Source organism: Dufourea novaeangliae, unplaced genomic scaffold, assembly GCF_001272555.1.
Source record: "Dufourea novaeangliae isolate 0120121106 unplaced genomic scaffold, ASM127255v1 scaffold579, whole genome shotgun sequence".
In the NCBI taxonomy this organism is placed as follows: domain Eukaryota; kingdom Metazoa; phylum Arthropoda; class Insecta; order Hymenoptera; family Halictidae; genus Dufourea; species Dufourea novaeangliae.
Window position 1 is genome coordinate 69,984 of NW_015374445.1, and position 12,898 is coordinate 82,881.

Consider the following 12,898-nt stretch of genomic DNA (forward strand, 5'->3'; position numbering starts at 1 on the left):
TATCTGGTATAGTATTACCCTATACAATATATTTATTTGTATCTGTATATATATATATATAAGTATATATATAAACATATATATTTTGTATATATGTTTATACTACCAGCCGAAAATATGGGACCAGATCTAGTAATTCAAAAAAGAAAGAAGTATTATTCTACAAAAATCTGATAAAAGTAATGTACTAGAATTGATTAGAATTGAGTTATATTTATATGTACTGATTCCGTAACTTTTATTATATTGTAACAGAATAATGAGCTACTGTTCCATCAATGGAATGAGCTATGGTCCTATACTTTTAGCCAGTACTGTACATATTTGCAGACGTATACACTGATAAGATTGTCCGTCTTTAGAAGACTCCAAACGTTGGTTTCCAATTACACTTGCAATTATCTCCTACGCATTCGTGAATTGACTTGACAACTGGATGCACGCACGTTTAGAACACGCGATTGGAGGATTTGTAATACCAGTATTATTTCTGATATAAAAATGACGGGTGAGTAATAATAATATTTCTAACACAAGTACACAATTTCGATTGTACACACGATTACCTTGGATTAAGTTATACAGGATGACTCGTGTAAGGGAGAAATAATTTGGTGTAAGTAGTTTCTTGTAGCTGGACGCATAGATGATATATAAAAGTCGAATTTGTTTTCTTTTAATAGAATCGATAAAAAAAAGTATTAAGCTACTTATGCCGAAAAATCATTAGTTCAGAAGATACGTTAATTTCAAAATTACGAAGTGATATTAAATAAAACAAATTTTTAAAAAATTGCATCTTTATATGTCCTCTAGGCATCCAGCTACAAAAAAAAGCAATTCACATCAAGTGATTTTCCCCTCGAAACCATTAAATTTCTGTCTGAAATATTTCTCGGTATCATCAACGGTTTGAAGATGTTCGCGAGGATCGATTTAAATGGCACTTCCTGTATACAATACCTGTTACTCTCGTACATATTTTTTTCCATCGAAGACAGCAGACAATTTATTTTTACGTAGTATATGCATTCTACATTATTATTAACTTCAATCTAATTTATTGTTATTATACTTCAAACATTTCTCCTTAATGTTTTGTTATATGCAGCACAAGTTATTTATGACGCATTCAATATACAACGTGTCCCAAAATAAGTGTTAGTCCTTGAAAGGGGTGATTTCGGGGGTAATTTGAAACAACTTTTTCCTTAGCGAAAAAGTTCTCATATCTTTTGTTTCTGGGAAACTATCGACGATAAAGTAATTCTGGGGACTGCAGACGTCACGAAAATCGTAAGGCAAGGAGCTTAACAAAGCCTCGGAGAACTTTTTCGCTAAGGAAAAAGTTTGTTTCAAATCACCCCAGGAGTCACCCCCTTCAATGGCTTACACTTATTTTGGGACAGCCTATGTAATATGACCTTGTTCATCGTACAAAGGACAGGATCACGTTGAATGTCTGGAATAAATATTAAAATTGTTGAATGACTCTTTATATTTGGAAATATCACTTATGAACTGTGTAGATACAGTTCATTTCAACTTTTACAAAATATACCTTGTTATACTGTATCGTAACTATAACTGTAAATATATGTATAAAAAATACAACACTAATTGACGCAAAGACAAACAGAGAGAATACAATAAAAGGAGAAAATATTACTTTGAAGTCCCATATCAAGCACTGAATATCGCATATCTTTGTGGTTCAACTAATCTTATCATTCTAGGTGTAGCCTTCTTCCATGAAATACGAAAGTACGTTCTTTATACTAGGTGTCTCTTAATTCATAGTACCAGGTTGCTGCATAAATTCCATCAATTACTTCTTGAAGAAATAAAAAGAAAGTGTCTAAGGCACACTGAGAATCTAATGCTACGAATACTATTTGACACTTTGACCGCTCTGTCACCCACATATCTGTGACACATTCTTGTCTGGAACGTAAGATTAATATTTATAATAAAATGTAAGACGAAATAAAGTCTAGTAAGGTCTAAGAGGTTCAAGAAAACTATCCAACTACGAATCGTGGCAAATGTTGGTTTAATACAGATTCCACATTGCTGAAGATACAGACTTAACCTTGTGGAAATTCTATGACGTTCAATCTGGGCAGTCAGTGTTAAAGAGTATAACATCTATAACGGTGTCTAATAAAATTAACCCTTTACGTCCAGTCTGTACTTTCTAGTACCACTTATATTATAACAAAATGCTGCCATGAACCAATATGCTTAGAATCCAGCTGGGATGCTAAAAAATTGTGCCAGCACTCAGACACCGTATTTAGCTATTTGAATAAAAATACTACAAAATGAATCAAGTTTGAACAGTTTTCCAGTATCCGGAATAAAAATTGCGGTAAAGAAATAACGAAAACATAATTCAGGCCTTAAAGGGTTAAATTCCCATCTAAACGTATCTTCGAAGCAGACCGAATTTATTGCAGCAACCTAATACGTACAATTATTTTCCTTCGAATTCTCAGTCGATTCATTCTGTCGTCCTCGCGTGGAGCGTTCATTTTAAAGAAAGTTATTCACGCTGAAACCTATCCCGTAGATTCCAATCGATAAGTAATCCCGGTTCGGAACAGTAAAAAGCGTTTCGATAAGAACGCATTCGAAATCAGGATTTGGCAATGCATCATAATCGCGTAGCATAAACGTATAATAACTATAGACTGCGCATTTGCTGCAAGACGGTCAAATATTAAAAAATGAAATATCTTTAGTAAGTCTTGTTGTACGTCTAGTAGCTTACTCATGCTTTAGGTCACCATTTTGTCTTCGCCTGACATTCACACCTTTTCATTCCCTCTACTTTTTCATATCAAATATTAAAAAATGAAATATCTTTAGTAAGTCTTGTTGTACGTCTAGTAGCTTACTCATGCTTTAGGTCACCATTTTGTCTTCGTCTGACATTCACACCTTTTCATTCCCTCTACTTTTTCACATCAAATATTAAAAAATGAAATATCTTTAGTAAGTCTTGTTGTACGTCTTGTAGCTTACTCATGCTCTAGGTCACCATTTTGTCTTCGTCTGACATTCACTCCTTTTCATTCCCTCTACTTCTCCGTGTCCCAGACAACGAAGACTTCTGTGCAATGTCACACGTTATTAGAGAAATACAGATTGGTGATCGTACAGCAACTATCTCTTTCGATTTTTTTATATGGTGTGACTACAGGAGATATTGAAACCGCACGGTCTATTTAGATATTATAAGAGAGAGTGGGTAGGTTTCGGTCAGTTTTCAATTAATTTGTAATAGTGATTAAAATAAAAGTTGTTCCATCATGATTTCATTTTATTATTCCAAAGAAATCTTTAAAAATATAATAGTTCGAAAACTAGTTATTTGGCCCGTGCCTCCCTTTTTGGGGGAGGTTTGGGTCAGTTAGTGGGAATAGATGGGATATTTAATTGTTGTATTATTTTTGCAGTAAATGTAGAAAAGTATTATAAGTATATGCTTATATTTATTACCTACAAAGTGATAATGCATGTATATAAACGTAATGAAATGAATAAATGAAATAATAAAGACTCTGAAAGAATTGCGTGATAAACGTAAAGTAAAGACTGATGGAATAACATAACATACATAAAGATATTTAAAACAGTTAATTGAATTTTTCATGTACATTTTCGAAATTACTCAAGTCAATATCGAATTTAATAACATTCTCTGTTCTGCTCGTACTAACTAGGTTATTTGGACACTTCTGACCCAAACCTCCCGTATCTGAACCTTCATAGAAACTCACCCCTGTTACTCGAACCACGCGTTTTAGGTTCTGATTTGTAATTTCTAATTGTTACTGAGACAACATACGTCCATTAAAATTTTTACCACCACGAAATATTTTACATGACTTTGTAGCAGCGATTCATTTCGATTAGCAGTTTGTATTAAACTCACCCTGTAAATACCCTTGTACTTGTATAATACCAAATTCGTACTGTACAAACTTCCCGCTTCGGTTATGAGTACTCCTATTATTGCAACAACGAATAATTGACGGGCGAATAAGGTATGCGTAACAAGTATGGAAATATACTAACTGACCCAAACCTCCCAGGGCCCAAACCTACCCTACGACTACATATGTTGCGTAACACCGAAACCGATACGTTTCCACGGTGTTCGCCATCTTGAATCTCGTCGATGTATGTTGCAGGATTCAAATGGGTTAGGTTCACGGGCGCACGTTACACGGTGCCGGGGATGATTTTGATCGGTAAGGATCTCGACGGCACTAATCTCGTGGTCGGTCGTGCTTACCATTGCGGGGATATGCTACCCGCGAAGGCAAAGCCGGAGCACGGTATCGCTTACGTTTGCCACAACGGCCAGGAGCACATAAAACGCGACTTCGAGGTAAACAAATGTTCTTTTCAATTTTGGACCATTTCTTTTTGGTGAATTGAAGAGGTTTACGGAAGTTATTCTGTCATATTAATCCATTCGTGTCATATGATGACTAATATTCGCACGAACTTATTATGGCGTTGAAATCATATGACGAAGTCAGCTAATGAGATAAAGTAGCAATCGTAGTAAGAATAATTCAATATGATTCGTCAATCAGCTATGTAGGTACAGTAAATCGTCGATGAATGTTCGAAGGCTCCTGACAGGGAGCGGTCCCCAGGTGCAATGCTGACCTTTCAATAAGGTTTAACACAGTGATACACCTTGCAATTCTGAAGCCAATGGTATATGTTTCAACCACATATAGTCATTAGTTTATGGAATATTTACTGTTCAGTGCTGAGGAGGCTTCGAACACTCATCGAGGATTTACTGTATTTAAATTTGACACTAATGGGCTAAGGCAACAATCATATTGAGAGTATTTAAATACGATTCCTTATTCAGCTATGAAGGCATATAAATACGACGCTAATGGGTTAAAAAGAGAAAGGTTTTCGAAGACCTTGACGTGTTCAACACCACCTTTCTTTCTTGGCTACACACATTTTTAGCAAATACCTGATTAAGTGGCTATTAATTACGGCCGGATCGATTGCTATCCTATCACTAGATCTCATATAGACAGATATACATACAAGGTAATAGTCGTATTGTCGCTATGTAAACAATACAGTGACTCTGTTCATCTACAAATTGCTTGTTTCGAATAATTTTCCAATGGCGAATTAGCTCACCCTGCCCATTATTTTCCAATGACTAGTTAATTCGTTACATCCGTTGTATAGTTGTTTTCCACTGACGGGTTATCTCGTCCTACCCAGTCTTTTCCAGCGACGAATTAACTCATCCTACTCACTACTTCATAGTGACGAGTTAATTCATCTTATCCACTGTATAGTTATTTCCCACTGACGAGTAATCTCGTCCTATCCCCTATTCTCTAATCACGAAATCAGTTGTCCAACCCCCTATTTTCCAATAACAAATTAACTCATCTTACTCGCTATTTAATAGTGACGAGTTAATTTGTCCTACCCACTGTACAATTGTTTTCCATTGACAAGTTAAGTCGTCCTAACCTCTATTTTCCAACGATGAATTACCTCGCCCTACGCACTATTTTACAGCAACAAGTCAATTCGTCTTATCCGTGGTAGAATTTTTTTTTCAACGACGAGTCAACTCGTTTTAGACGGTTCTTAAACAAATATACGCGCACCGGTATGCACGTATCAAGGGATAAACTATCAAGAATCGATTACTTAAATACCAATGTTGACTTAAAGCAAATGTGTCCGAGGAGAAAGTAATCCCTATCGTATATCGACGTTCCATTCATCATGTACGAACGCGGACAACGAAAGCGATATTTGACCGTCCCTTTTTTACTTCCTATATCGTTCCTCGATATCGACTGCTAACCATTCGTCACGGTACTACGGATATAGCCTATTCTAACGGCGTATGTCCCTTATTCACCCCGTGTACCACGGTCGATCGTATACGGCGAAATTAATTTCACTCGATTCGGCAACACCACCGGTGGCGGGCGTGACCGCAGTTAATTACGATTCTAGCCGGTCTCACTTCGGGTAATTTATTTATCGGGAGTATCGGGAGGATTAGGTCGGTGAAAAGCACGTCCACTCGGTTTACATCATTCTACCAGCGGATCGCCGACTGAACTATACTTACAAGGAAAAGTACCCCAACTGTCAGGCTTCGATTTTAACGGGATTTTGTAAGATGATGATATACAGGGTATTTATAGAAATGTGAGACACTTTCACAGAGTGGATTCTAGACGTCAAATTAAGACGATGATCAAGAATGACGAAATTGCGTTCGAGGCTTCGTTTCTGAGTTATTATTGTTGAAAATACAGACGAGATACGTGTAAAATACGTCTGGCGCGATGGGTTATACTACTTATAACAGTCGATTAGATCTAGTTAACCCTCTAATGGTAAGGTCCGAATCGGATTCGACTCAAGTTATAGTTGTTCTTGTGCTGTTTCCATTTTATTTTTTATTATTTTTTTATATTCCCGTTTTAAAATATTATTTATTATTTAGTAGCCGTTTAATACTTATACAGTACTGTTATATGTTATATAACTCTATGATTATTCCTTATTATATAAATAAACAGAAATACAAATTCAAGATAAGAACTTTTTTTTACCCGTCTGAAAACAGCAAAATGAAACTCGGGTCGGATCCGATCTCACCTTACCAAGAACGACCTTAAGACTCACCTCATCATTTGAGTGTTAAATTTATGAATGAAATAAAATCAAATGAATGGAACCAACTCGTGAAACAATTGAAGTGCGTGCCTTTCAAATAAAATTACCCAACGTGTGAATTCAATACTTGCTTCTATTCGCCCCAATGGCAGGTGAATAGAAACACTCAGGCTTTCTTTAAAAAAAAAAATATATATATATATATAAAACTAAGCTACAAAAACAAAAAGTGGTACTAAAACACAATCAGTGGATCAAGACCGAGAACTTAAGATGTATAAAATAGCAACAACATTTATCTTCTAATTAGTATATTTCGTTTATACATAGAAGTGTTTCTATTCACCCCAATTTAAGGTAACGTAAATACTTAATATAAACGATACTATTTCCACGATAAATAATAACTGGAAACTGTGTAATGTTGCAACAGAAAACCGAATTATATTTAATAATTTTCATTCGTAGTAACATCCAATATACAATACATATAGTGAGTCAAAAAAGTCTTTATACATACACTCTTTTAAAACAGAAGAACTTTTTTAAAATATGACGAAGTGACTTGACCTTTTTGTGAAGTTAGAAAGATTAGTTTGCTAAATGATGTGTCAAACAAATTTTGAAAAAGTCACAATTGGTCAGAATCGCGAATAAAATAGTAAAGGTCGCTTTCTACAACTTTTTTAGCAGAGACTTTAATGAAAATTTGAAAAATACATTTCTTGGATTTATATTAGTTATACATATACGTGCTGAAAATTTCATCGAAATCGGTCAATATTGCTGTGATACAAACGGTTAAAAATATTAAAAATCGCAGTTTTTAGCGATTTTTAACCTATAACAGTTAGTAAATATAACGATTCTTACATCTTTCGCTGCCTATCGCTCGTTTCGGTATTAACGGATTTCAATAAAAGTTTCAACATGCATATAACTAACATAAATCTTCGAGATGTATTTATTAAACTTTTATTACAGTCACAGATAAAACAAAAGTTGCAAAAAGCGACCTCCACTGTTTTCTTCGCGATTCCGACCAATTGCAACAATTTCAACATTTTTTCGACACACCATTTAGTAAACTAATCCTTTTAACTTCACAAAAAAAATCAAGTCACTTGATCCAATTTCCAAGAAGTTATTCTGTTTTAAAGGGTATGCGAAGACTGTTTTGACTGACTGTATTAATAAAATCGGCCGATTCATATGCAACAACCTCGTAAAAATTTACCTCTAATAATCCGAAATTATCAATCCGTTTCAGGAATTGTGTTTTTCCTGAAGCCATAAATAAAAAAGATATGGACACCTAACAAGCACTCATGACTTAACTTAATAATTCGATTATTTCAACTTGTACGAGTCGATTTTCCTGTGTCTCTCTCGTGCTACCACCACAAAAGGGTTAAGTCTTACGGGATCAATCGGTCCCGCCGTTCAACCGGATCATTTACGGCCACTCGCTTTATCTCTTCCAGCACGAGTATTCATGCAGACATTTCTGATGCGTTTCTTTTACCCCGTAGATTCTGATGCCCGCCGATTTTAATTGGATTCGGGCGGCGCACGGTAATGTACCGATCGAAGCGGTCGAGGCTGGAATGACGCAGAACGGAGAGATGCTTTACATTGGGCGTACATACCACAATGGCGCGCCGTGTATTGGAAAGGTCAGACACCACGAAATACAGTGATTTTACTTGTTGGATTTCGTTCGATCGATAGTTTTATCTTTCAAAAAAATCGCGTTTATTTTATATCTTCTACCTATGGAAATTCATGGTACAGTAGACCACCCCCTATTACACGAGAGGGATACGTTCCGTGTTATACGAGTCAGATATACTCATGTTCATAAGTCACAGGATTAACATTAGGTAATTGTTACAATTAGAAAGGCACACTCCGATTTCGATGTTTTTTCAATGTGTTATCAAAGTCATCACCCTGGGCAGTGTTGCGAAGGTTTTAGTTGGGGGTCGCAGTTTGTAAAAAAGTTATTATCAGAAAAAGTTTAAGTAGGTAATTATTTAGACGTTTGCCCTTCTCGCGGATTTCGATGCGCTGAAAGTCAAAATCACGATATTCATACACATTTCATACCAATATTCTCCATTTTCAAGTAGAATCAGTCTCAGGTACACTACTTCAAGTACACACTCATATATTGTTTCGGGGGAGTTATTATCGGAGAAAGTTACTTTTTTTCTTGAACTGTCTCTAATCAACTCTGAACAGTATGATGCTTCAGAGTTGGTTAGAGACAGTTCAAAACAAAAAGTTATTCAGAATTAGTTAGAGACAGTTCAAAACAAAAAGTTATTCAGAGTTAGTTAGAGACAGTTCAAGAACAAAGAATCGTTGTTCCCTTAATCATTTTTTAATAAATAACATTTGATAACTGAAACTATCTGCAGGTCACTCAGGAAGGCGAGCTTGATAACATATGTCAAGATCCAGGTCATCGTTCATTTTACTTATCAATACTACTGGAATACAATACAAAACTTCTTATGATAGTAACTGTTTTACAAACATCGCAACCCACTAAAACCTTGACAATATGTAGGTACTAGTCAGGGAGATGTCTTTGACAACATACATATTAACAAATCATCGGAATCGAGCGTGGCCTCTTTATTCTAAATATTTACCCTTGATTGTTATGAGGAAAATGAAAATCGAAACAGAAATGCAATTTCTTGAAGCAGTATATCACTGAATTGTTGTATTTTTCATTACGACAGTGATCTTGAATATACCTGAAACATCTTTCAGAATTACTTAACAAAAATTACAAAGAAATAATCAGTTGTGTCGTTTCGTAACACTATCCATAGTCGAACCAATTTAGTAATAGCGATTACAAACTGATTTCAAGTGGAATCAGGAGAAAATTATTTATAAAATTCAGTGTTAAAGCGCCATGATTCATTTGGATGAATATTCTTGAACGAAATAAACACACTGATTGCACAGATTTTTCTAATTGTTCGCAACACTGAATATAATTTGCGTTTTCTCTACAATATGGAAAATTAATAAGAATTAAAGTGTTTCTTATTCTATGTTTAATAGCATAAGTGCCCGGTGACTTATAGACAAGAGTATACATGTAGAGAAATAGAAAGAGAAATATATACTTAAAAATCATTTTTATATAAAGTTTGTTATAAATTATTTATTACAAAAAGTGTTTAATGAATATTGAAGATGTTTCATGCGACAGTTTCCGTACCAATATGAAAATGTAAACTTATCTACGTGTTACACGAATCTGTTTTACTGTGTTACAGGTACGAGCATTGCCACTATTTTTCCGTCATGTTATATGAATGCGTGTTACACGGAGGTCTACTGTATCAATTTGCATAGTAAACGTTTCCGTCGTAAAGCGTATAGAAGAATTCATCAAATTATTTTTTCAGTGATTTTTATCTAGAATATACCCTTTATTATTATTAAATTTAACGATACGTGTTGATCCAAAGCCATTTCGCATCCCTGCACGAAAAGTGTCACAAGTCGAAAACGTGCAACTTTTCAGAAGAGAGAAAAGAAACTAATTCATTCACGTAGCACTTCATACATTAAACAAAGTGAAAATTAGCACCATGTCGCTTGAAGTATTAGACTTTAATTTGCGACATTTTTCTGAATGGTGGAACTACGTATTAGAAAATATTTTATGCAACAAAATGAAAATTGACAATTTTTTACTTGTGACACTTTTTTTGCGGGGGTGCGAAATGCATTTTATCATTTTTACTTACAAAAATTCATAATATCAATTTTCTCAGTAAGATCAATATTTTAACAGCATTTTCTATTTAAGATTAATTCTTTCTGCATGTTGCTAAAATCATTCTTCTACATTTTAGGTGCACAGATCTCACGGTGTATTATACGTACCATTCGATGGGAAGGAAGTCCCTTTTAGGGAGTACGAAGTTTTGACGCAAAGTTAATTTATATGTCTAAAACGCACAGCTTACGGCTTCTGGCACAGACAGCTCTCTTGTGACAACATTTGTTATTCAAAGTTGATCCAATACACTTTTGACATAATCAACTAATTACATAAATATACATTATCTACCTTTAATATGAGTCTTCTGAGTTCAAAGAACTGGATATGCAATCTTTAGAGACTGCGACTATTAGTGTGTAAGTGTAATTTTTTGAACGCGGATGTTTATGAGAGTTTAAAGTTGCAGACATTAATTTATGAAAACGAAAATTAGATAGAAATTTATTTACTATATTAATAATAACATATATACAGCAAGGGTCTTTATTGGAACTTTTATTTTACTCCGATTCGCAAGTTAGAAGATGCTATAAGTGAATAAATTATCCTTATGCACTGATCAGTCTGAATTGAAGATCGATGAATAATTGTAAATAGATACATGTTAATATGTATAAACGTTTGATAAACTTGTTATTATCTACCCTCTGAAAGGTCAATTGATATACAAAAAAGGTAATTTGTGGACAATTAGTTCACCTAACGGGAGAAAGGGAGCTTCGTACTCTGCTGTCAGCCTATCCACGAAGTGTCTAAATAAGTTCTGTCTCTCCTATCTGCCTTTCACAGCGTACACGTACGAGACTATCAAGGATCGCGTACATTTTTAGTTTCAAGGTCCACTAATTTCTCGACGATCCTTACAAACAATATTGTTTCTAATTAACTCTGTCTAAGTACAGAATTAAAGGTTAAATGTAAAAGTAAATGAGTTCGATTGACGTGAACATAATACTGAAAAAGCAACTCGGAGTAATGCTTACGAATATCTGGACCCCAGAGCCAGAATGTATTAAGTCACATTTTTCAAACTTTAGAAGAGAGCAAATCAAAGGTGCAATAATGTTGCAACTTACAAACCGTTCGGTAAGAATTCAACGAGAAACAATCGCTACTTTCGAACTATTCAATGGACTAAGAACAAGTCTCGATATGTAAAAATGGTGAATATCGCATTAAGTCTCCTATGTGATGAACTTTGCACTGTTTGGTTGGGAACCAGATATGGAGTTACATCATTTTTCCACTAAAACTAAATGACTCAGAACGAAATAATTTTTACCATCGGAAAAGTTAAAAAATTTGATACGGGAAACATGTAAATTGTTATTTTTTTTAAAAAAGTAGACTTGGTACACTCTGGCTCTGGTGTCCAGATATGGTCATTTCGGTAATATAATATTGCATCCCGGCTACAATACCGCAATAACTCCAAAGAAATATAAATTCCTAGTTTTATATGTAAAAAAACTGTAAATACAGTCTTCTGTATGCTACAAAACTACAAACAACCCTACTTTCTATCTTGCTCCAATAGGAGGCAGTCGATAGACATTTATTTTAGACATTTTAAAACTTTGACAAGCTCTCTTGTAAAATGATACATTTTTACTTATGGCAGTATTGCAGCCGGAGGGCAATATAACAGATATATCATGTTTGGTAAGAATGTAGTAACCGAGGCCCCTAGCCCTTAGCTACTACGCAAGTAAATCGCCCTTATTGATTCATTGGGTTTGGACACAGCAACTTGGTCGCGTTTATCAGTTAGAACCTTTAACGAGCCAATAAGTTGACCAATCGAACATAAGCAATAAGAAATAACATTTCCATCATACCAGTTAAGGGTTAACAGAACGAACAAACTATAGGAATTCAGAAGATTCCTCATCCAGAGAAGTAAATATAGACTCAACCTAAAACGGCGTTAATATCCCAAGATCGCATAGCAAACGACTGAAATTATCTGAAAGACACTAACTTATACCACAAAATCTGATGACTAGACATTCTATGCATTCCTAAAATATCCAATTATCTAAAATTCAGTATGGTAAAAGTTTCAGAATGTTTATGTAAAACCAAAAATAAAATTGAAATTTCACTTAAATCCATAACTGTGTTCAGTATCCACAACCTACACATCAAATTCAACGCATCCCCCCCACACACACACATTCAAAATTCACCATTTATGCAACCAAAACAAGCAATTCCCTGAAAATCGTCCACCCCTGGCCCCGCCGCGACCCCTTGTGTCGTTCGGCGAGACACATCGGAAAAACGAGAGATCCTCGCTTTCCCGCTGAAAAAAAGCAACCGGTGGTCGTTTTCATCGGCGAACACCCGTTAGGTTGTGGGCACGTGGCCGTCTCC

General features: G+C 35.0%; 1 protein-coding gene across 2 annotated transcripts; it reads left to right on the forward strand.

Moving 5' to 3' along the window:
• Positions 1 to 447: 447 nt before the first annotated feature.
• LOC107193118 lies at positions 448 to 10,921 on the forward strand. 2 transcript variants are annotated; one of them, XM_015582517.1, is made up of 4 exons: positions 448 to 508; positions 4,200 to 4,399; positions 8,238 to 8,381; positions 10,593 to 10,921. In XM_015582517.1, exons 1-4 carry the CDS (start codon positions 502 to 504, stop codon positions 10,677 to 10,679), a joined length of 438 nt encoding a protein of 145 aa, XP_015438003.1. In that variant the 5' UTR covers positions 448 to 501; the 3' UTR covers positions 10,680 to 10,921. The 2 variants fall into 2 exon arrangements, with proteins under 2 accessions (XP_015438003.1, XP_015438002.1); XM_015582516.1 differs by lacking the exon at positions 448 to 508 and having other exon boundaries at positions 4,187 to 4,399.
• Positions 10,922 to 12,898: the final 1,977 nt, after the last annotated feature.

Coding starts and splice junctions, on each gene's coding strand:
- LOC107193118 (XM_015582516.1), top strand. CDS start 4,187: ATGTATGTTGCAGGATTCAAATGGGTTAGGTTCACGGGCGCACGTTAC. Junction 4,400..8,237: donor ACATAAAACGCGACTTCGAG/GTAAACAAATGT, acceptor TTTACCCCGTAG/ATTCTGATGCCCGCCGATTT. Junction 8,382..10,592: donor GCGCGCCGTGTATTGGAAAG/GTCAGACACCAC, acceptor TCTACATTTTAG/GTGCACAGATCTCACGGTGT.